Below are 25,014 nucleotides of genomic sequence, written 5' to 3' on the forward strand. Positions count from 1 at the left end.
ATTTTGGAACTCTTTCATCCTCTACGCTCGTTGTCACCTGCAAGGTTAGTTGCAGAGATTATGCACGACTCAAGCTCTCAGTTATTATTGCAAGTATTTGTAACCTGTTTGTAGTCTTGGCAGACTCTGCTTTATTCTCTTTATTTTCCCTTGAGTTTTTGTTTTGGGGGGTATTGATGACGTAGGGGTTTTTTTTGTTTTGTTTTTTTGTTTGTTTGGTTTTTGGTTTGTTTTTTTTTTGTTTGTTTGGTTTTTTTGTTTGTTTGTGTGGGGGGTTTTTGTAGTTGGGGTTTTGTGTGTGTGTGTGTGATTTTTCTTTTTGTGGAAAACAAGAAATTGTACAGTGGAATAAAAATTAAAGCAGTGAGCTTGCATAAAGTACAGGAAAGAGCATGAGTGCCTCCTATCTGTGTGTCATATACATATTCCTATCACTTTTTTGACAACGATTTTTAAATGAATTTTAAATAATCAATTTTAAATTAAGGCTTTGATGTCTTGTGGGTTTTTTCTACTTTGTGCACGAGTCCTGTCCCTCTGTGTAAATGTGGCAGCCATTGTTGTTTTGTGTCTCTTGAGCTAATAGTGCTAGGAATTTTCATCTGGTTCCCTCTCATTAAAGGTTCCTTAATTTTCGTCATCCCTGACTGCTGGGCTGACAGGGCCCATCAGAACTGTCTGTGGTTTTGATCCTGTTTGCCTGACACTGTCTCAAGGCAGAGAGAGGGAAATGAAAGAACTTGAAACATCTGCTGAATCTGTGAAACTAATCTACATTAAAGTAACTGTGTTTGATGTCCAGGAACATCTAAATAAGTCTTAAAATTAGTGGGTTTGCATGTAATTCACTTGCTGTTTTCTGATTTCAGAATTTAAAAAATAATACTCCCTTTTCTTTCATCATATTTTTAGGGACTGTGATGAAGGAACATGCAGAGATAAATCTAACATTTTGTATGCTTGGGCAAGAAATGCTCCACCCACTAGGCTACCTAAAGGTATGGTCTCTTTTATGTGGACTTTTCATGTACAGGGGCAAGAAAAAAGAGAGGATGTGAAAGTAAGCACCTCTCATATCTGTGAGCCTCCTGTAATACTTTTATTGTGTCTGATTGATGGAAACTCTATAAACAAGAGGCTCATAAACTATGACTTTTATTATGCTACTTAATGTGCTTGGGGGGTTTTGTCATTCTGTTTTCTGTAACACTGTGGGGTTCTGTAGGGGCAAGAAAGGCTGAAGCAGAGATATGTGCCGTGACATAATGTTTATTTTTATATAGCATTAATCTTGCATTTCTTACTCTATGTTACTGGAAGGTGACTATTTATGTGTCTTTCAATAGCACACAAACTACATTAAAATATTTTTGTCTGTTTGGGAAAGTACAAGCAAGTTCAGTTTAAGCAGTTTCTATGTCTTAAGTATCCTCTACAATTTAATGTGGTTGGAATTGCTTAATGCTTTGATGCAGCTGAGCAACATGCTTATGTACCTATTGTCTTGTGTGATAGACAACTCTGCTGAATTAAGTCAAAACTTTTAAAGCTACTTGGAGTGGTATGTCTGGAAAACAGGAAGAAGAAGTTCTTTCTAATAACCACTGGAGGCCCTAGAAATATCTACCATCCATGTAGCTTCAGACTGAAAATACCTTCAATTCTAAAAAAAATTTCATTAGTCTTTTACTGCCCATCTTCATAGCCAGGAGCAGAGCACAGTATCATAAAAATGTGTGGTTTAATAATCCATTTACACACATCAATGTGAATGTTACTTGATTTCGTTATTGGAATGTCAGTTTAAAAAATTGTTACTTGGAGGGTTCTATGGAAGCTTTGCTGTTAAAACCCAGCAAGTAATACTTTGCTTGTTTCTAAGCTGTCCAAAAGTACATTTGTGGGGAGTGTTCGTAAAGAGTCCTCATTTGTGCAGAGAGGCTGCAGTCCCGTTTATAAGTAGGATGAGCCTGTTACTGTGAGATTGTCTGACCAAATGTGAAGAAATTACTTTCACTGCTTCTTTTGAAGAGTTGAATTGGTTTAGAGAAATCCCTTCTTGTGATGGTGATATTTTGCAATTTCCTTATTTCAATGATCTCTATTGTCTTCTGTGCCTTTTCATGCTTCTGTCAGCAAATAACATTGCTATATTAATTCCTTGAGTTTTTTTCTGCATACAATATTAATTTACATCTCAAAATGTTTTACTGCAGATCTTATCATTCTCCGTGTCTTCTTAGTAAGTCAGTGTTAATCAGTTTCTGTCATGTACAGATTGTCTGAGAAATGAGAGTTCTATCAAGTTCTACATGGATGACAAAACTTCATTTTTATTTTGATTTTTGTATATAGCTTTATTTATATAAGTGTTAATATCATTTGGTTGTGAGAATTCTCTGCATAAAGCAGATATCTATTCACTGATAACTAGTTATGGTCTGAGCTTCTTAGTCTGTTTAGGAAACATATATTGAGCTTGTGGTTTTCCTGGGTTTCAGGACAAAGTTTTCTTCACTGGTGTCTCAGGGAAATTTTCTATCCATTAGAGTGATTTGTATTTTTTATATGGTTGGTGATGGTGAATCATCTCATATTTTATTGTTTCTGAAAACAGTTAATTTTTGTTTTCTTAGGTGTTGGATTCAGAGTTGGAGGAGAAACAGGTGGCAGATACTTTGTGCTCCAGGTGCACTATGGAGATATTAGTGCATTTAGAGGTATGTATTTTGGGTGTTTGTTTTCTAAGTTGTTTCAGCTGTAGCATCAAAAATATTTACATTACCTCTAGAAAATAATTTTTCTGTTAGTACCATTCACAAAAGTAAAGTGGGCATATTTGTAATACAGTTTGTATATTAAGTTGGCTTTATCAACTTGATTTATCTCTATAAATATTTGAAAAGTGAACACATTTTTTTCTTAAAAAATGTAAAGCAAATTCCTTGCCATGAAGAAGCTGATTAATAATTCTAAGTGTGGGGAAAAATTCGGATTTTTCATATGTAATTCATTGTTTTCTTTGCTAAAGTTGAAACAAATAGCTGTGAACATCCTTAACCTATCACTTTACTTGAATAGATGGTGAAAAGATTATGTACACTGCCCAGTCAGTCACAGTATCTGTATTTGGAAGAAATACAGTTCCTGTAGACAGTGAGAGTTTTGTTTGTGGGGTTATTTTTACGATGAAACACTCATTTCAAGTGTGGCAATATGCTTATTGTTGTCATTGGGTGTTTCACAGAATGGATGGGGTAGGAATGGACCTCAGGGTAGAGACACATCAGCCTCTTAAGGCAACCTATGTCAATGTTCACCTGCACAGTGAAAAAGTGTGTCCTGATGTTCAGAGAAAACATCCTGTGTTTCAGTGTGTGCCCATGACCTCTGATCCTGTCACTGGGCACCTCTAAGAAGAGCTGGCTCCTTCCTCTTTGCACCCTCCCTTCAGATCCTTCATTTCCCCAGGCTGAACAGTCCCAGCTCTCTCATCCTTTCCTCATCGGAGAGATGCTCCAGTCCCTTCATCATCTTCCCAGGTCTTTGCTGGACTCTCTCCATGTGTCCAGCTGTGACCTCACCAGCACTGAGTGGAGGGAAAGGATCACCTCCTGCAGTTGCTGGCAATGCTTGGGCTAATGCAGCCCAGAGTACAATTTGCCTTCTCTGCAAAAGAGCACCAGGATGCCTCATGCTCAGTTTGGTGTCTGCGATAACCTTTCCTGCCATGCTGCTGCTCATGGCAGCCCCCAGACTCTGCTGGTGTCTGAGTTGTACCTCCCCAGATGCAGGACTTTGCACTTCCACTTACTGAATTTCATGAGGTTTCTCTCAGCCTCTTTCTCCAGCCTGTCCAGGTCCCTTTGGATGGCAGCACAACCCTCTGGTGTATCAATCACTTGTCCTAGTTTGGTGTCATCTGCAAATTTGCTGAGGGTGCACCTGACCTATCCTCCAGGTCCTTAATGAATGTTTTGAAGAGGATGGGAGCCAATACTGATTCCTGGGCTACACCACTTGTTGCCATCCTCCAATAAGACAACCTCATAGCCGGTGTTGAATCCATCTCTCTGCTCATCCAGCCCAACCATTGTGAGCTGGGTGTAGCGAAATTTGTATTTTATTGAGACATTGAGATATTTGTGATCTGAGATTTTGGGACATTATTTTCAGTATTTACTTATATTTCATGTTGTATTTTTGTTTTAAACCTGAAATGCCTTGTTCAGACACCTTTGAGATGCAGGTATTCTTACTTTCACTCTGTAAGAGTGGAGTTTTTGGGTTAGGGCCTTTCTGGTCATCAAGAACAAAAACTGTGTGGGTTGTCATTCTTGTGGAACTCATCTGTGGTACATCACTTTGTAGAATTTAAAGGAGAATGTGAAGATCATCACGGGCTTAGTGATAATGAAAATGCTGGACTTGACAGGAGAAAGAGGAAGGAAGTAAACTGAGTAACAACAAAAAATCAAGGGAGGAATATGCATTACAGGAATAGTTTGAGCCATGCCAAGATATATGCAGCATAATGGCAATACTGTTAGAGAAGGAGGAGGAGGGAATAAACTGAGTGTGCCAGCACTGTTTAAGTAAAGCATATGTACAAATGCACACAAGTTGAAAGATTTGATTTTCATGAGGAAGTTTAGTTGGACGCTTACAACCCATGGGATTCTTTGCCTGCTAAAACCCTGAATAATTAAAGTTACAAACCTCTAAAGAGAGCATATTTATCAAGAACCTGCTCTTCATTATTGCTTGGGGAAAAAGAGAGTTCTCACTGTTCATTTTTACTCTTAAGTATAACATATGAAAATGTAGTTATTTAAAAAAAAGAAGAAACAAATGAGACCAGTAACATTCACTGCACATTAGCTGAGTATGTGTTTGGAAATTGTTATTAGTACTTGGCTTGTTGGTCAAAGCTTCTTCTCAAAAAATCCGCTTGCCAAGTTACAGAAACTACACTGAAATAAATTATCACCTGAAATTTAAGTCATAATTTTATACCCCCAGAATGCCCCCTGCAGTAGTCTTCCTTATTTTTTCCTAGAATATCTGTGCAGGAATTAAAAATGTCATAGTATAAGCCTGCAAAATAATGAACATTTAAGGAGTGAGAATTGATAGGACTGTAATGTAGGGGATGATTCTAGTGTCAAGTGCAGTTTCAGAAGGTAATGAGTATGACAGAATGCCCTCCATTTTATTTAAGTGCCTTTTACTTGGTAGTCTACAATCTTATTTTTAAAGTAAAAATAAAATCTTATCTTTTCTGCCATCTGTGAAAAAAAATGTTTTTAACGTAGCCTACCTGTGAAAATTCCAGCAGAGAAAAACATAACTTAAATCTAATAATTTAAATGTTCAAAAACTTGATAGTGGTGTTCAAAGATATTCAGTGCATAATCTTCAATTATTTTTACAGGTATTCTTAAGTTTCAGGGGTGACCTAAAGGTATTTTTGTTCTCTGAATGAGATGTCTGATGATAGCCAGAGGTAGTCAAAGCACAAGAAAGCACAAGAATATTGTCATTACAGTTTGTATGTCAGCACATACAGTTGTTGCAATTCAGAAGTCAAATGATGAAATAGACTCAATTTGTTACTCTTTCAGTAGTACATCAGAGATTCTGAAGCATTTTTCAGAGTTTACTCTTCTGGATTACAACTAATTGCAAGTGTAAAATATTTGACTTGAAGTAATTATTTGTGTATTAGCACCTGATTCTAATTCCTGTCAGTTTTGGGGGGGGAAATGCCATAGTTAAAATCTGTCCACTCTCATGTTCAACTCTTTCTAAAAAGAATATTTCTTCATTTTATTAACCAGGTATTAAACTCACTCTTGATTCTATGCCTTCTTGGCTATAATCCTGAGCTACAATTTCATATTTGGATAAGCACTTCTTGCTCAGATATCAAAATAAATCTTATTGTGCCTTGTCTAAAGGAAACATAATAAATAATCTCGAAAACCAAAAATACATTCTACAAAAGAGAGGTATCTGCAAAGAGCCATCTGAGAAAAATATTGCTTTTTTTTTACACTTTCTTCATATTTTATATTGCAAAAGCAAAAATTATTTTTGTTTGGAGTAATGTCTGGTAGTGGATACAGTTATATAAAAAGTTGTCAGAAATTCATCTGCCTCTTTTATGTATTCCTAAGTGTTTAGAGTTCTGATTCAAATCAGAGTAAATCCAGCCATCTTTAGGTTCATAAAGGGCTTTGAACTTGGGCTGTAAGGAAATGCAATGCAGTTGTCATCACCCTGTTCTTGTTTCATTGTTCCATGTAAGTGCCTTCAGGTCTCAGTTTAATAAAAATGTGGGGTTTTTTCCCCTAATCCCCAGAATTCTTTGTTTTTCTTCCCTTCGTATAAAAAAGACGAAAGTTGTTTCTAACCTGCTATACTATTATCTTAGTCCTTTCCAACACACATGAGAATATAATTGTTATCCCCAAGGATCAAAGTGTTTAGAAGTTATCAATGATAATGTCTTTTAATTTGCTCTTTACAGAAGATTTTCACATTCTGTTACCTCTGCGTGTGCAAATACTGCATTGTTTGAAGCAATTTATAATTGTCAGGATGCTTGGAGCAAAGTTATGGGGAATTCTCTGATTTTTGTTCAGCTTCAGCTCTTTATTCATTCCCTTTCTTGTTCTCTCCCTTTTTTGCACAAGGAACAGTATCTGCATTCTCAGCTCCTTCTCTTAACACCCATTTTTTCACTGAGAATAAATGTATTTCTCCCTGCTATCATTCCCTACAAGAGTTACGTTGCCCACATTACATATACTGACATGGATGTACCTGTTTTTGTGAGGGTTGTGTGGGGCTCTTGGTGTTATGTTAGTTTTTGGGGTTTTTTGGTTTGGAAGAATAAATAGTTTAGATCACCAAGCTGTCAGATGTCTTAAAAATATCTGTTTCCTCCTGTGAGTTGTACATTGTCACTGAGCTGTGGCCTTATTTTGAGCATCAAGTTCAGTGTGCTTCCCTTTGATAATCGTTTGAATATCCTCGTGGCTTGAATAAGATTAATTTGTGTATTCGCAGATATTGGTGGCTATGACATGTTATGATATCCTTTTAGCAAATCGTCTGTGACCCTTGTGAGATATTCATCTGTTAAAAAATTTACATTGAGTCAGTATCAACAATTGTTTGTCTCCTTTCTGTTTGGAAAGTAAGTTGTGAAAATGTCACTTGAGGACACTGTGTTTTGTTTTTCACAAACTAAATAGAGGTAGAGTTTCATTCTGCATGTTACTGGAGTTTTAAAAAGAGTTTTGCTGAATTGATTTTGGATGAGCAACAGATTGGCAAGTGCAAGCACCTTCACTTTCATGGAAAAACAAAATTGAACTCCTTTTATCTATGAAATACTGGATGTCAATAATGAATGTAACATATTGAATTTGTCTCATTCTTTGCCAGGACTTCAAGTTCATTTTTGTGCTGCATGTCTTTGCTTTTTAAATATAACTTGTACAAGTTACTTCCCCATGGGCATTATTTTTGACTTTGGAATTGCCTTGCTTGGAGGTTGTGCTTACCCTTGAGGCTACTTCTTTTCTCTGATGAGGCAAAGCCGATTCTGAGACTGTATGTGGAGATTCTGGTACAAATCAAAGGCTGACTTTGAAATCACAGGAGAGTTTGGAGCTTCATAAAAAGCACCACTCTGTTGCAGTGAAAGCTTTTAAGTATTCCAGTCGCCATGTATGAGTGCTGTACTGTTCCTGTGAAATACTAGAAATAAAGCAATGAAGAAGCTGAATAAATAGTTTAAGCAGAGTGCTCAATAATTTATAATCTGTGTATCCAGAGTGCAAAGAAAACAGGTGTTGAAGAGTATTTGTTTTTATGAGTAAAAAATAAAAACTTGTAATTTTAAGCTTCTTGAGAGCTGTAGAACTCTCAGTGGCTGTGACAGATTATCATGCATGTAAATAAAGACTTCAGGACTGTTAATCTGGATAGACAGATTAGCAGGAAGCTTGTCAGACTCGGATTGCAAGCCCTTTCAAAAACAGCTTACAGAATGAGAGTGTTTCTCTTCAGCATAATTTACCTTTGCTGCAGGTGTGAGGAGTATTTCATTGGACAAACTGTTGAGTATTTCTAGTCTTTGAGATATTTCTCCTAGAAAATTTCACAAACAGGAGTAGCATAGGGGATTCTTTGTAACTAATTTAAACATTTATTGGTAGTTAAACTTGGAATGATCATTGCAGTGTTGTCATGTTTGATTTTTAATAATGATATATTTAAAATCTGAAGACAGTTTAACACGGACCACTGATTTTATTTGACAGAGGTATTGAAAGCTCAGTTGGTTAAAACTTGGTTGTAGTAATGCCAAGGTCATGGGTGGACCATTGACTGAAGAGTTGGACTTGATGATCCTTGTGGGTCCCTTCCAACTCAGAATAATCTGTGATTCTGTGAAAAACAGGGAATATTTGATTGTGTTATATTTGCACCCAACACAAAAGGCAATCATAAGCACAACTTCTGGTTTCATTTGAGTTGGAAACTCTGCCTGGGCAATTGTCTTTCATTTGAACCTGTTTCTGAGTTATGTAAAAATGCATTTTTCCAGACTGCCATGTGGCAAATGGTAACTGATACCTTCTTTATGCCAGAGCAGTGCATATTTACAGAATAGCTGAAACAACAAAATCAAAGGAGTTAGATAGGCTGGACTGACAGACTGCAAAAGACTAGATTTTGTTTGTGTTGTGCATTGTTCGGGATATTTTTGCTTAGTTCAGACAGTGAAGCTTGAAAAGAATCAGCACTGGGAGCTGGCATGACCTCACTGCAGTCGGCATTCCTGAGTGGAGGGTTCAGAGCTTTCGGTGTTTCGAGGGGGTGAGCTGCAGGGAAAGAGAAGCAAGTAAACATTTCCAGCATAGCTCTGTAGTTCTTAGGAAAATGTTTAGCTCAGTTATGGCCAAATGTAACTAAAAGCAAAGATATGAAGCAATTCAGGAATTCATTAAAACTCCAGACCGATGTATCCGTCGATTACTTTACTCCTAACACAGCCCTGCAGATCCAATACTTGTGCCAGATTTGTGTTTCTCCCAGTTCTGATTTAGATGGTTGCCTTGTATAGTAGCAATAACAACTTTCCCACTAATTTTGAAATTGCTCTATGTAGATGAAAGTACTGAATAAAATTTTTTTCATACTCTGAAAACTTAAATAGTGTTAAATTACCTTAATATTGCCTAACTGAAATATATTGGGTTTCTTTCCTTCCTCCTGCTGTGCTATTTTTAAGAGGCCTTAGGACATAGTAAAGATGAAACTTTTCAAACATGAGTCATATTTGGCACGTGACAGGTTTGGTTTTATTTTCTTGGCACAGTTTTACAGCAGTGTTCAGAAGACAGGATGGTGATGTGTTCAACTAAAATTCCAAAACTGAGAGACACAAAACTACTGATTGCATTTTAATTCTTTTAATTTTATTACTTTTAAGTAATAATATTCCCAGAGGAAGCAAGCATTTTCCAACTTCCATTGGAATTGGTTTAGTGCAGACTTTTTAGCAGTAAAACTTACAGAAACTGATTTCTGCAGCATCACCTGTGTTATATGAATAGCCAGAACTTTAGCATAAAATTTAGTTCGAAACAAGGAGGGTGAGGCAAAAGAGACTTCACAAAGAACTTCATAGCAGCCACAGAGGTGTTGAAATTATAAGTGAAGCTGCTGGCAGTGAAGAGTAGAGGATGAACAGTATATAGATATCTTGAACGTTTTCTAATACCATTGTCAAGAATTTAGTTTCTCTTGAATGTTTCCCAGTGATTCCCCTACTTCTGACCTAATAGCTTAGTCTTTCTGATGCTTTTGGATTCTTGATTTGGCAATTTGGAAGAAACATTCATTACTGTGATTGAAAACTGATGAATATTCTTGCCTGGTACCTATTCAATACAGCTACAGTAGTAGGTGGTTTTGATGGAAGAGCTACTGTTCTACTTTTTCTTTTCTGTGTACAGGGCAGACTTTCCCTTTTTATTGTTGTTTTCAAAGATTCAGCTTTTTAAATCCATAAGTGTTTGTTGGAGTGGGACAGAACCAGAGTAACTGAGAATTTGCAGATGCCATGGTGAGCATGATGAGAACACAGTGAAATTGTGTTAGCAGCTGTTTCACTTGCATAACACCTGTATTAATTTATGCAACTACACTGTGAATATATTGGAAACAAATTCTAGTAAATTAAAGTAGCAGTGGTGTTATAAAATAAACTGAATATTATCCCTTATAGTGAGATGGGGTGTGCCTGAAATAGCCAATGTTTGATGAACTGAACTGATACTTTTTAATCTGTAATGTCTTCCTAGTTTGTCCCACTCTGGTCGTAATCCTTTCTTCTGTTCAAATGCACTGCTGTTTCAGTTTGGAAATTCAGTTTTGGGGGGTGGGGAGATAAAACTATGTGAAGTTACCACTTGTCAGCAGATCCAAAGCTACTGTTCCCTTTCTTACCTGAAGCATATACTGTTAGAGGGTATTTTTCTCAGGATTTTCTGTTTACTTCCCTTGGAGTTAAATCCATCTTGTAATTACAGCCATTATTAGTGCAGACATAAGAAAAACAAATCTTCTTAAAAAAGAACAAAGATTGAACTCCCAGATCAGTAACTAAAATTGAGTAACTATCAAGATGTTTGTATGTTTAAATTTAAATATCAAACATATCAGATAATGATGATACAGTACATTAACAAATAAATTAGCTATTTTTACTTGCCTTCTTGGATATCCAATGTAAAACTGAATTTCTGTCTGTATTGGTATCTCAAGTTCATCTCTTTATTACAAGGATTTCTGGCAGCTGCATTATTAATGGCTAAAATCATCACATTTCAGAAATTTTTCATTTTTCTAACTCTTAAACAACCTCTTCTACTACTGTAAACATGGTACTGTTTCATCTCCCAGATGGTTCATGAAGATCCAGAATTTCTAGTGCCAAAAAAGCAGTAAGTTTTTAATCCACCAAAGTTTTGCTCTGTGTTAGGATTTTGCTACAAATGCAGTACTGTGATGTTCAAGTTTGTGCAAATCTGAGTAATGTTTCTATAGCATGAAGGTTTTACTGCAAACAGTAAGATTAAAAATTGTTCTGGCTTCTCCTATATTTTACACAGTGGAAGAATCTTAGTAATATATAATAATTTTCAGCAGTTCTGTTGCTAATGGTAAACTGTTTCACGATTTGTGCAGATAAACACAAGGACTGCTCTGGTGTAACTTTACACCTGACACATCAAAAGTGAGTATCTTTAAAAATACTTACCTATTATTTTTTCACTTGAAGAGAAGATATGGATTCGTTTGAAAACATGTGAAATAAAAGTAATACATACTTCACAATATTACGAATTTTGAAATCATGTGTCATCTGTTGTTGTGGATGGGTCCAAAGGAGATCACACACACCAATATGGTGTTCAGGCAAATCCCAACTTTATTCAAATTAAACACCATATATAACCTGAGGTAACCCCGCCCTGGGCACAGCACATCTGACTCCATAGGCTGAGGTTAGAAACATGTACTTATAAGGTAAAGTCCGAAGCCCTTTCCGGGTGAGATGCTGGGCTTGTAGTTGTTTGACCTCTGAGTCCGATGTCACGTGGTTCTTCTGGACCCACTGGAGTCAGTGGGCAGCAACAATCTGTTGGCAAAAAAATTAATTTCTGCTAAGAAACTTTACCAAGTGATGCTATCAGTACTGAGCTAATGTAGCATAAGAGCTTCATATTTAGAGATCTGGAACAAGAACAGCAATGAGGTAGATGGTAGCTCTGTCCTATTTCACATAATTTGCAGGAAATGCTTTAAAAATTGTAGCACTGTATGAAAATAAAGAAGGGAGAGGGAAGTGCTTCTCAGCTGTTCCAGCTGTAATGCAAGGTTTAGAAATCAGTGCTGTTAAATGGTGTTGTATATCATGCCACTTGCAGTTGTGTTTTACAGAGGACTTGTTTACCAGAGCTTGGGTTTTGACTTGCAGGCAGCCTTTGATTGCTGGAATGTATCTGATGATGTCTGTGAACACGGTCATACCACCAGGCGAGAAAGGTGAGTCATCGCTCTACAAAGTGGTTATATAATTTCAGCATCTGCCTTGTATTTACTGCTTATTGCAGATGAAAATTTAGCTGAATTCTAGATGGGCAAATTAATTCCTGAATTAAACAAATGATGACAAAAATAATTATGTAGAGGATTGTATCATATTTCCTGATGACTACATCAATAAAGGCAATCGATGCTGTAGAAACAGAATATTGTACAAAGCAGTAATGATCTGTGCAACTCTGAAGTTTCTAGGGTTCCTAAGAGTATTTATTTGATTTCTTTTCATCTTCATGTTATACAGAAAAAAGTTCTACCTATTTTCTAATTCCTTGTTTCCCCCCTAAAAAGCCATAAAGTATTTTGGGCTCTTCTTCATCTGTATTTGTCATTCATGATACTTGTGATTCTACCAAGAGTTCGGTTTTAGTGAATGAATTTCAACTATTAAGGGGCTGCTGTTTAAAAATTTATTCATATGTTCCTGGTTGGTTAAAAGGTCAAAATGCTGAAAAAAAACATTGTAAAAGAAAGTTTTCAAGCAGTTTGTATTGAGAATCCTACTCAGTGGATTTTATTTGAAACTCAGCTTGGATAGTCCCAATATCCCTTTTTCAGGCTAGCATGGATTGTTCTGTTCTAAGTTGAGCACTGACTTTACACTTTCCTCTGCTATACAGAATTTTAAATTGGGGCACTGAGAACCACCATTTGTCTCATTTACAGTTTTCTGACTGAATCAGATGAGATGGTCAAATGCTCAGCTGTCTCCAAGTGTTTAGTGATCAGAAATTTGAAACATTTTTAAGTTTGAAATGGAACTTGAGATATTTACTTTTCAGTGTAAAAACACATCAAATTAATTCCCCAGAACCCCTAAAATATTTGATCAATGCAGGAGTTTAATTTTTCAATTAGAGGAGTGAGGGGAAGGGGCAAACAAACAGTTCTGTCCCTGTTGATAGCTGCCTTCTCATGTTCGGCCATATTTACAGTTCCTAAGTGGAGCATGAGGTCTGTTACAACAGGAGAAATGCAGATACCTCTCAGACAGGCACCAACAGAGAGATTTTTCTGTAGGTTCTTCCACAGCTATTGCTACTGCACCTAACACAAGTTGTGCAGCACTTCTCTGCCAAAGTCTGTGTCTAACCTTACATCTCTAGGTCTGGGCCTTGAAAATCAAACCTTCCTTGTTATTGTATCTTAATTTTCTCTTTTCTGTATAAATATATATAGTTAGTTTAAGCATAAACTTAGTTTGAGAGGGTTTTTTTTCCCTTTCTCTCTTTTCTCAGTGAGGAGAGCGAGGCTCTGATTTGGTGTTGAGCAGTTGGCATTTTGCCAGCTCAAACCAAGACAAGAATAATAGTAGTGGATTTCAATTTTCCCTTGAAAGTTTATATGTTTAAGTGTCCATCACAATAGTCTGTAAGCACACATGTTGCTTTATTTTGTTAAATAGCAGTAGTGTACACTGGAAAAAATACATCTGGCTTTCAGCCCAATTTTGTATGTATGTCATCACAGAAAGTAATTTCCAACTGACCTTTACTATATTTTATTAGTTTTGCTTTGCAGATATCCCGAGATAGACATTGTAGAAGTATAAGATATTATCTTTTATCTTTTGAAATTGGCTGTTTTCCAGTGTAGGTGTACTTTTTGCAACCCATGCTTAATGAAGTACAGTAATTTAACTTTTCTCTGTTTGATAAATAATGTGTTTATTTTGTGTCATTGTTTATTGCTGTCGTATTTTAACAGTGGTTGATGCAGACATTGCCTGCCATTACAAGAGGTTTCCAATGCACCTTTTTGCCTACAGAGTTCATACACACAGACTAGGTAAGGGTTTTACTGCAGCGTAGAAATATCAAATACTTAACAGGAAAATGCTAACCCTGGAACACATTTAGGTGTGTCTCTTGTTCATGTGCATATTGGTGTCTTACAGGTAAAGTAGTGAGTGGGTACAGGGTGAGAAATGGTCAATGGACGTTGATTGGTAGACAGAGCCCTCTGCTACCACAGGTTGGTTGTTTTTCACTATTCTAAGTGTAAATTTTAATTACCCTTATTGAAACTGAGAAGCAGAATTGGAAGTCACATGCCCACAGATTTGCATCCTGGTGTTTCCACATGGTGTTGTGCCACTGGAAGTGAATATTGCCAAGTGTTCCCACAATTAGATTGTGATGCAAAAACCATTCCTCATGTATGGCACTGGAGTTCTCATCAGTGCATATTGACATAGATAATATGAAAGAGTTCCACTGATTGTGGTGAATCATGCCCTCTTTCAGGCTTTCTACCCAGTGGAGCATCCGGTGGATGTGAGCTATGATGACATCCTGGCAGCCAGATGTGTGTTCAGTGGGGAAGGCAGAACTACAGAGACACATATAGGGTAAATTTTATCTATTTGCTCCATTTCCTGACTACTGTTTTCCAGGGTGTTGGTTATCTGTAGAAATGTGTTTACTTCTTGTCTTCTTCCAAGGTAATTCTAAGAAACATTTTCTGCCAGAATGTTCTGTTTTGCTGCCTAGTCCATTTAAGATTTAACTCTGCACAGTGTTCATTGACTTTACTTATGTGAATATTCACTTTGCTAAAGTATTCAGAACATTTCTCAAGTGGAGCTTTGCTGCCAGACACCTTACTCAGATGTTGGGCTGATTTGCACTTGGAGAAGGATACAGAATATCAATTCTGGAAAATGCATTTTTATGAAGGTGACATTATTGACTGTTTATAATGAAATAATAAAACTTCACAGTTTCTCTGCATTAATTTGGAAAGAAAATTTATAGAAGCTGATAAAATTCTGATAGTTTGAACTACTATAAGGTCTAACCTTAAAAGTGTGGAATAATACATCACTTACTCTTTTTCAATATAAAACTCTACAGGCTTTTATGAAAGTCAATTAAACCAGAAATTACTAATAATGATAAATAGTAAAATCTGAACTGTGTTAGTCAGTGATGCTGTACAGCTGCATGTGACAGACACAGCCCTATAGGATCAGGTTGACAAATACAGATGTCAAAGTAGATGTAATGTTGATATTCTCTAAACTGGCTCTGGTTCTTTGAACCATAGTTTACTGCATATGTAGAGGCACTCAGCAGTAGGACAAGGGGGCATGGGCTCAAGCTCTGCCAGGGGAAATTGAAGTTGGAGATCAGAATGAAATTCTTTGCAGAGAGAGTGCTCAGGCATTGGAATGGGCTGCCCAGAGAGGGGGTGGATTCCCCATCCCTGGAGGTTTTAAACTGAGCTTGGCCATGGCACTGAGTGCCATGATCTGGTAAAGGGACTGGAGTTGGACCAAGGGTTGGACTTGATGATCTCAGAGGGCTTTTCCAGCCCAATTGATTCTATGATTCTATGATTTCCTCTGCAGAAATCTCTCCATTCTGGGAGGATGTGCTGCAGCATCCTAAGGAAAGAGATTTTTAGTGCCCTGATTGCACCTCGGTGGAGGGATAAGGATTCAACATGGCTTTATCAGCTTTCCTTGGATATTTAAAACACTGATGAATAACAATAGAAGCAAACTGAGTTGAGGAGAGGTTTTTACAAATGTTCTAACACCAAAAAATATATCTAAAACCTTAATTCTGATCTTCTGTTTGCAAGTTTGAAAAGTTTCTGTTAGTTCCTGTAACTTCAAAATGTAGTTCCTGTTTGCTGAATAGCCTTACAGGTTAAGAAACAGTCTTAGGACAATTAGGGTATTTTCTTTCAATATACTAGTATGCTTTTAATGGAGAAACTCTGTCCTTTCTGTTACAGTTGTTGTTGTTGTTGTTGTTATGATTATTATTATTACTATGTCATTGTATTATTATATCACGTATAAATATCTATTGTATGAATAATATTTATTAGTATTATTAGTAGTTTTGTTACTACTATTATCCAATATTATTTATTTACTATTATTTAGTAGTATTATGTTGTATCACAAGTTTTACTTCATTCTCTCTTGGGTGGGCAGGAGTGGAGCTGTGTGGTTCTTAGTTGCCCCCTTAAACCACCACCAAAGCTTAGACACAGCAACATGTGTCAGGTGAACCAGATTCCATGTGGTTTCCACATCCCCTTTTCCATTGGAGTTTTAAAAAGAAAGCAATTATAGTGACAAATATTGGAGGTCCAGCAGTGAAGTTAATGCTTCCTAAGAGCTTAAGCAGAGCTTGCCCAGTCAGAGTCTCGTTTTTGTGGTCTCCAAGGGATGCTAAACTTCCAATGCATGGAAAAATACCAATTCGCCTTTCGAAACGTTCCCCCCTCTCCCTCTGGCTTGTGTCATTATTGTTGCTATGGTGAATAAATGAATGCTGCAGGATGCTGCTGGAAAAGTCAGCGCTGACGTCTTTGCAAACAGCTAATAGGCCACCCCTGTATCTCTTTTATGAGTGTGGGGTCACTGGTTAATTGTGAAAGCTAATTAAAAAAATCTCAGTGTAAAGCCCTGCATTTTGTGAACTTTTAAAGAAAAGTTCTAGTTTATTCCATTGTCAGGATTGTAGGTTGAAATAAAAGGTATAAACTCCTATGGCAGAGGAAACAACAGGAACAGATTACAGTTAAAAAGAGGCCCTGTATTGTCTGCTCCACAAAGTAATAATTTTCAGAAAAAAATCTTTCTTTTACCAGCTGTTTTTTCTGTTGAAGACAGGATTATGTAGCAGTACAGAAGAGCCTCTGCTGTTTCAAGTACATGCACAACATTTATCTAAGAACAGAATTTTGCTGGTATTTAATCATTCCCCTTGCACTCATGTTTTTGTTACAGAAGCTTATGAACAAGTCATTCTCAAGATGAAACAGTGCTATATTCTCTTTAAAAGACAGTTATGGTGTAAAATACGTAATGAAATTAAGTTTTGCTGCATTAGAACCAGTGACTGGACAATAAATGGATGCACTTGAACATTTTGGAGGAGGCAGGAGAAGATTTGTCATAGAAAATAGGCACTGAAATGAAACATAGATGTTATTTGCAAGAATTTCAAATTACATTTGCCCCAAATTGACAGAGAAGTATGTGAATAATGACATAATGAATGATGCAGTTCTGTTGTGTTTCATCAGAACATGTGCATAGTTAATGGCACAGTGGGACTATGTGGAGTATCCTGGGGAAATGAGAAAGAAGAGTTTAAATAGGTGATGCAATTTTCTGTAGAATCAAACCCAAATTGTTAGGAATTTCTGAGGTACACTGGGGAGTTTGTGCAAACTGGTGTTCTCCATTATAGACCAAAAGAAACTGTTGGCATTCACTGCAATGAAGGTATTACATGTCATAGTGTGGGACATCTAAGCATTTCATAGCTACTTTTTAATATTCTATTACACAAGTAGAATGAATTAAAACCCAGCTGTATTCAGGTAATCTTTTTTAATAATGCCACATCTTTTCTGTGTTGTGTAGGGGTACAGCCAATGATGAAATGTGTAATTTTTACATTATGTACTACATGGAAGCCAAGCATGCTGTCTCATATATGACCTGCACACAGAATGCAAACCCTGAGATGTTCAGAAATATTCCACAGGAGGCAAATATTCCTATTCCAGTCAAGTCTGATATGCTGAAGATGACACATGGGCATCATGAGGGTGAGATATACTTGCAGTTCATTTTATTCAAGTTGTCTTGTGCTCACTGATGTGTTTCGCTCTGTTGTTTTGATATGCAAAATTCTTATAAAGAGATAATGCAATTCTGCATGAAATTCAAATTTCTAGCTAATAAACCATTGTGGGATTCTGCTCTGGGTTTTGGTGGAAATGTTTGCCACAGTCTTTTGTCCATTTCTTCCTTTTGCTGACTTCCTATTTCCAGGATATTTTAGTAGCTGTATGAACTGTGTACATTAAAGATTGGCCTCTTCCTCTATGCTAAACTTTATATCCACAGCATCTTAATGTCTGCATTTTTATCTGTTGATTTCCTACAAAATTTAATCATAACCTTTCCACAGTTTTTTGGATCCCACTGCCTTGTTATAGAAAGAATCAAATGTTTACATTGAACACCAGTAGGAATATAAGTTGTAGCAACACTATTATCCAGAAGTAGTCTCACTGCTGCATTGTTTAGTACCAAAGTACTAAATGTTCATTTCAGAAGGGCTTTTTTTCCCCAGTAGGGAGATACTCAGTTCCCTTCACATACAGAGGTTAACATCATATCCTAACCCTATTTTTCAGAAACCAAGGATAGTGATAAAAGTTCTTTGCTGCAGCAGGCCAGAAAAGAAGAGGAAGAGATTTTGAATCAGGGTATGTGTCTGTTTATTTCTGTGCACATTTCGTATTTCTATGTTCTATGTACAAATCTTAATTTTTTATTCCAATTCTTTTACTGCTGCATTGTTTGGTACAACTACTTTGCATAGACAAAAATACCAAATGTTCAGAAGGGCTTTTTTTCCCCAGTAAGGAGATACTCAGTTTCCTTCACATACAGAGGTTGACATCATATCCTAACCCTGTTTTTCAGAAACCAAGGATAGTGATACAAGTTCTTTGCTGCATCAGGCCAAAAAAGAAGAGGAAGAGATTTTGAATCAGGGTATGTTCTTGTTTATTTCAGTGTCAAGTGAAGAACTCACTAATGTAAAACATTGATAAATTATATCCTGATTGTTAATGAATTTTAATTTTTTTAATTTGTTTCTCTTTAATGGGTGGAATTTGCAACACTCTGTAAAGCTGATACAATTTAATGCTATATAAGAAATAATAAAAAAATAGTCTACCACTGATCTTTAGCCTTGCAGGTAAAATTTATTAATGCATTTTAATCTCATTAGGTTTTCCTGTTCTCTGTTTAATTTTTTAACCAAGGTTACAATTTCTGTGCACGTACATATATTCTGTATGTCACTATCTGCTATTAGGTCTTCACTGATTTCTCAGTTTATGTTACTGTGTATGTAATAGGGAAAAATGTTCTTATGCTTCAACACTGGTTGTGCATGCAGTGAGCTGAATGCAGCTAATGTTTAATACTGAATTATTTTTCCCTGTATTTGCGTCTATGTGCATATATAGGTAAGAACTCATGCAGAAATGTGTGTAGTACTTAGTTGCAGAAAAAAAGTCCAGGAGTGTTATGAATCTTTTAAGAAAAACACTGAATATTATTTATGTTTCAGAGATACATTAAGACTGTACTTTACAGTTCTTTTGAGTCATACTATTAGATAAATATTGCTTTAGTATCCAGCTTTTTCTTGACTCTAAGAAGAAGACCTTGTCAGCTACAGTTTCATACCCCTTTCATCAAACAGTGTCGAAGTTCAAAGACAAAAATAAGGCAAATTTTCTCTTGTCTTTAAGGAAAGCAAAGATTGGGCCAGTGTTTAGACTTTTTCATGATGTATCACAAAGGTGTTATATTTTCTATGTACTCTGCCACTTTGCAGAGTTAAGTAATTAAGTTGCAGTTGCATTAAAAATTAGCTTCTAGGGTGTAAAATCATTTTAACTGGAAGTATCTTAAACTCCTAATGACAATACCTTAAATTTATCTTAGTCAATTCAAGATGTATTTTTTAAGAAAGAAAAAGAATTCAAACTCTTTAAGCCTGTTTCAGAGCAGAATGAGCTATCTGCTTACAAATTTGCATCAAGGTTTATGCTGACAAACTGCTTCACCCTTATGTTACTAATAAGTCCATGAACATTCAGTCAAGGTTCTGTGTGTTTTGCTGAATTCTTTAATGCTTGGGAAAAAAATGTTGAAACAAAGTCCTGCTTTTAAACCCTTTTTCATTTGTCTTTGAAATGTGTTTTGAAGATGTGTTTCTGCAGCGCAGTTTGGTTAGCTGAGACCACTGTTTGGTGTACATCCTCATCTGACGTGTTTCTATGGAAACACACTGCATTGTTTTGTCCATTTGAAATTAGTTGGGTTCATGATATGGAGTAACAAAACACAGCTGTGAGAGAATTTCATTTCTTGTTCTTAATTGTTAGCTCAAGGTAAATTCTCCCATCATTTACAGGAGCCTGTCTTCAATTTTGTATTGATAACAGTTCCAACTTCAGTTGTGTGATGTTTTGAGTAAGGAAAAAAAAAGCAAAAGGGAAAATCAGATCAAGTTTTTTTGTCTCCAAAGAGGGAAAGTTGGGGGTCTGGTTTAGAAAGTTTTGGTTCTGCAAGCACTTGAGTACCTGATAAGACACCAGTGGGAAAACCAGGAGCTGAAAATGGTCTGCTAAAGTGTGCCTATAAAAATTACATAGAAATTGGGTTCCAGTTTTGTGGCGCAAATCAGTTTTATGCAATTGTGCTGCCAATTTTTCCATCACCTCAAGTAAATTCAGTGCGTTAGCCAACATCTACCAAATTTGAACGAGGCCCTTAATGACAGAAAAGTTCTACAGTTTGGAGGGAGGGAGGGAGCAGTGGACCCCTAAGCTACAGAGCAGCAAATACACACATCCACTGAGGTTAAGGTCATTATACAAATACATACTTTCACCAAGGTAAATGACATAAGTCTTTCTGTTTATGGTCTGGCATGACATGCTCTGTGTGATAACCTTATCTAGAAAACACAGTGCCACCAAAACTGAGGCTTTGATTAGTTCTGTTGCTGCTGAGTTGTTGCTCAGTAAATTCAGTCTTTGATTTGCTCTGGAGAAAGCACTTCAGCAGTTTTCCCATAATTCTGTATTTTATCTTGCATGTTGTGTTTTCTCCCTATGATTCATTATGTTGTAGCAACTCATTTTCCCCTCCTTAGTGTCAGGTAACTGAAGTAAACACTGTAAGTACTTCACTAAAACTGAGTTAGTTGTTAAATTGTTATGCTTCCATGCATACTTACAAAGCTGGGGGTTAGAGGGTTTGTCAGGGGCAATTTTTATGTCTTTATTCTTAACTCTAAGCATTTGCCTCAAAAAGGGAAAACAAAAAAGCCTGCCATGTAGCTGGTGGCTAATAATGTGCATACCAAATGTTTGCCTGGGCATAAATTTAGATGTACCTCCTGCCATACACAGACAGTTTATATATTGGTACCTCCAGGTGCTGTCACTGCTTTCACATTAAATGTTCAGTTTCATCATCTTCACTCATCAGAAGCACATTAATAAACACTTCAATATATTGAAATAAGTAGTAACCATCACAAAGCAAACCACCACTCCACATGAAGATGAAGCTGAATCCCTGCTGTGTTAAAATTTAACTGAACTTACCTTAATGAAACTGACCTCATATTTTTTTCTGAAACAGCAGTGTCCTTGTTTGGTGAAGACAAACTGTTCATAGGAGTCAATTATTGGAGGAAATGCAATTGATTTAAACATTTGCACGTATTGTAGAGTCTCCTGTTCCTGCTGAAACATAAAGTAAAACAAATACTGTGTATTGAATTGTACTCAATAGAGACACTAGTGCTAAAAACATTGATTTGTTAGCATTCACCTTCTCTGCTGTATGTCCTACCTGTGGAAAAAAGGCCTAAATGTTTAATTCTGCTTGTTCATCACTTTCCTGGCTGTAATCTGTGGCATAATACAGGATAATGTAGTTCTGGTTTGCCAGCAATGAAGCAGCCTTTTCTTCTGAGAAAGTTCACTGCTGATGTACCTGAAAGCTGTAGAAACATAGGCCTATAAACAATAACAGGAGTAGTTTCTTAAAAACAAGCAAGGAATAGACAGATGATGGTTAATCGGATGCCTGGTATTTAAGTTGTTGACTGGCTCAGGATGTGACATCTCATTTTGTGTGCATGAGATGTTATTATAAACCTTTTGAAGCAGAAGGCAAATTTTTTTTCCTAGCAAAATAAGTGTAAATATGTTCAAATGTTTCAAAGCAAAATTCAAGGTTGGCTGGAGCTCAAAATTCACCAGCAGCATATAAACCAAAGGTTAGGGTTTGTGTTTGTTTTAGAAGGGCATGTGTACACATGTATACATTACTTACATGAATATGGCAGAGAGATGAGATGGGATTTTCATTTTACTTCTGGTATTATGCTTACTGTGACACTTGTAAAAGTACATTTTTACTCCTCTCTGGCTTAGGGAATTTAAGAGTTAGTACCAAAAAAGTAACATATTTTATGCCTCTGATGATGGAATCTGAAGTGAGAGTCAAAGCTGCAGTTCTTTTGCTCTCAGTATTAGTCACTGCCAGTACAGTGGTTTTTTCCCTCATCCCTCATTATTTCATGATTGCCCTGAGAACAAGTTATTCCAGGAGTTCAAATGGGAAGGTTCAGTAAAAGTGAACTTAAAATCTCTCTCTTGGAATGTCTCAGATAGACTGGTCTGAGTCCCTTTTTCTCAGCTGAGTGTTTTAACTGAAATCCCATTAAACCCTCTACATTGAAAATACTATTACAGTTTGAGTCCAGCATTCAGAAGTTACTGAGCTGGGAAGCTGAAATGTCTGTTCTGAGTTTTGCTGCTCAGTTGTGTGTTTCTTTGAAAAGTTTATTACAATAAAAATGTACTGATTGAGCTTTTTTGTATCTGGGATAGACATTTCTAATTGATTTAAGGAGAAGAAGGAGATGAAGCTCCTCCTCTTTCTGTCTCATCTCTGCTTTCCTTCATTAAGGGAAAAAATAAAGGGTGGGGAAAATGTGAAGGGAGGCCTAAAATGTCTTGTGGGATAAGTGTTGAAAGAAAAAGAGACTCAGCATTGAGACAGGTACTTAGTGTTTCAAGTAGAGCAGCAACTTTCAATGAAGAGGTGTATTTTTGTCATAGCAATACATGTCTAATCCATGGAAGCAGCATCAACCAATAAGGTTTGATGTATTTTTATGCCAGCACAGTAAATTTGTCATCATTTTGTGTGTGGTTGTAAGAAAAGAGATGAGTTCATTTTGTTCGGTGGTTTAAAGTTCTTGGGAGACACTTGAAACAGAAGACAGATTCACTTTCCAGTACTGATGTGGGACGTGTAGAATGAAATTAGAGACATTTTTAGATTAGGTCTAGACATACAAGAAAGTATTTAGATGCTTTCAGGCTTGGGATGCATGTTTGGTGCTCAGAGATAATATGAACTCCCTTAAATAGTGTACTAAAGTAAGATAAAAGTGAATTAAACCTTGGAAGAAAATGCTACTGAAAGATACTCAGAGCGATACACACCATTAGAGAATTACAATTAGGAAGATTCAGAATCACGGAGGACTTTCTTGCTGTTTCAACACTGAATGATCCTACTCAAAGCTGTAAATAAAAGATGAGCCTTTGATCTGGTTAGGATAAGGTTACTCATAATCTCTGTGAAAGCATCTTCGGCACAGCAAAGAAAGAAGCATCAGATCTAAGCAAAAAAACCAAACCCCAAACAACAACTGGTGTAAGGTGCATACCTAAGCAGGAAAAGAATGTAACAAGCATGGAAAGAAGTAATTTTAAATTCAGTGTTTCAGTCTTCACTGTCTGACACCTGGTTTATGTTGTCTGGTTCTTAAAATTGTAATGAGATGTTTCCTGTGTATTTTCTGTAATATAAAGGGTACTTATCAATTAACAACTACAAAAACTGCTTATTAAATCATTAACATGTCTGAAGAAATGGAAAGTGTACCTTGTATTAGTACAGGAAGAGTTCAGGGAAATTGTGAAGTCATATTGCAAATCTAAAACAAACCAAATCATTTATTGATTATTATTGTTGTTGTTACTGGCAAAATGTTTCCTTTTTTATAGTTTCCCTGCCTTTAAAAAAAAACAAAACCAAAAACCATGATGATGCTTTAAAGAAATAAATTGAGGATAGCAAAACTACTCTTGAATAAACATAGTCTCCCATATGTCGTTTTGTGAGACTGAATGTATTCGAAAGTAGGTACTACATGAAATAGAAATTTGAGGTGAAACTGGTGTACCCTATGTCTGAATATCCAATGTCTGTAATACATCCAAATGAGCACAGTGAAGTCCTGTGTGGTAAAACCACTATCTTTATTACTAATCATCTAGCAGTAGCTGATAAATACATTTTATTGTAACAAAATGATTGGTGCTTGTCAGAAACTAACTGGTTGGGAAGGAAAGAAAGAGTAGGACAGAATTAGGTATTTGCAATCAGCTTTGGTTTGTTGTCTCAGGTTCTGGTTTGTTGACGAACACGTGTCTGTAACAAACTCTAATCCTGTGAATACTCTTAGTCTTCCTTCATACTAAGCTTTAACAAACTCCTGTAACTTAGTGATTTTTAAAACTGTCCTTGGACTCTCAAAATGTTCACATTTAGATGTTTTGACAGATGAATCAGAAAAAGAAGAGATGAATGGAAACCAGAGAAAGTGCATTTACATTGCAGTGATAGTAAAAGCCTTTCTTAGGGACATGCAGACGCAGAAGAAAAGAGAAAATTATTTTTTTACCTTTTCTTCCATCCTGCTTTTTAGCTGTGTAAGCTGCTTAGAAATGCCTTGAGAGCAGATGCAATTCCTAGTTTCAGACATGTCAGTTTGGCTGTGCTGTAAGTGCACAACACTTAGGGCAGTGAGCGTGGTCAAGAGTCTTTAGAGCAGCTTAACTCTTTTCATTTCCTATCTATTCCTCCCAGCCCCTTCAAAACGAAAACAGCCTTAATATTGCTTAATATTTTTTGGTTCTCATTAATCTTTCCAATGCTTTCATCAAAGCAACAGATTAAATTATGATTTGCATGAAAAATAATAGCAGATGAGAGGACATTTTGGAAGTTGTTTTGGACTATTACGTCAACTATGTCCAATGTCACTTGAAACAGGCATAAGATTTTGTTCACTTATGCAACATTTCCATGCCTTTCTCCCCTGCTTTTCTATCAGCAATGTTATCTGATGTATGCCTGTTACAGTGACCTTAGGGACTTCATCTGGG

General features: G+C 36.4%; 1 protein-coding gene across 6 annotated transcripts in view; it reads left to right on the forward strand.

Annotated features, from left to right (window-relative positions):
• Positions 1 to 25,014, forward strand: part of PAM (peptidylglycine alpha-amidating monooxygenase) — a 145,133-nt gene that overhangs the window by 91,792 nt on the left and 28,327 nt on the right. For all 6 annotated transcript variants that reach the window (XM_071581668.1, XM_071581669.1, XM_071581671.1 and 3 more), the window contains exons 6-15: positions 913 to 998; positions 2,637 to 2,720; positions 11,272 to 11,320; positions 12,065 to 12,132; positions 13,897 to 13,977; positions 14,087 to 14,163; positions 14,436 to 14,539; positions 17,582 to 17,769; positions 18,364 to 18,435; positions 18,656 to 18,727. In XM_071581668.1, the coding sequence (XP_071437769.1) occupies positions 913 to 998; positions 2,637 to 2,720; positions 11,272 to 11,320; positions 12,065 to 12,132; positions 13,897 to 13,977; positions 14,087 to 14,163; positions 14,436 to 14,539; positions 17,582 to 17,769; positions 18,364 to 18,435; positions 18,656 to 18,727 (881 nt within the window). The remainder of the gene's footprint in view (positions 1 to 912; positions 999 to 2,636; positions 2,721 to 11,271; positions 11,321 to 12,064; positions 12,133 to 13,896; positions 13,978 to 14,086; positions 14,164 to 14,435; positions 14,540 to 17,581; positions 17,770 to 18,363; positions 18,436 to 18,655; positions 18,728 to 25,014) is intronic.

Source organism: Pithys albifrons, chromosome Z (assembly GCF_047495875.1).
Source record: "Pithys albifrons albifrons isolate INPA30051 chromosome Z, PitAlb_v1, whole genome shotgun sequence".
NCBI classification, from domain to species: Eukaryota; Metazoa; Chordata; class Aves; order Passeriformes; family Thamnophilidae; genus Pithys; species Pithys albifrons.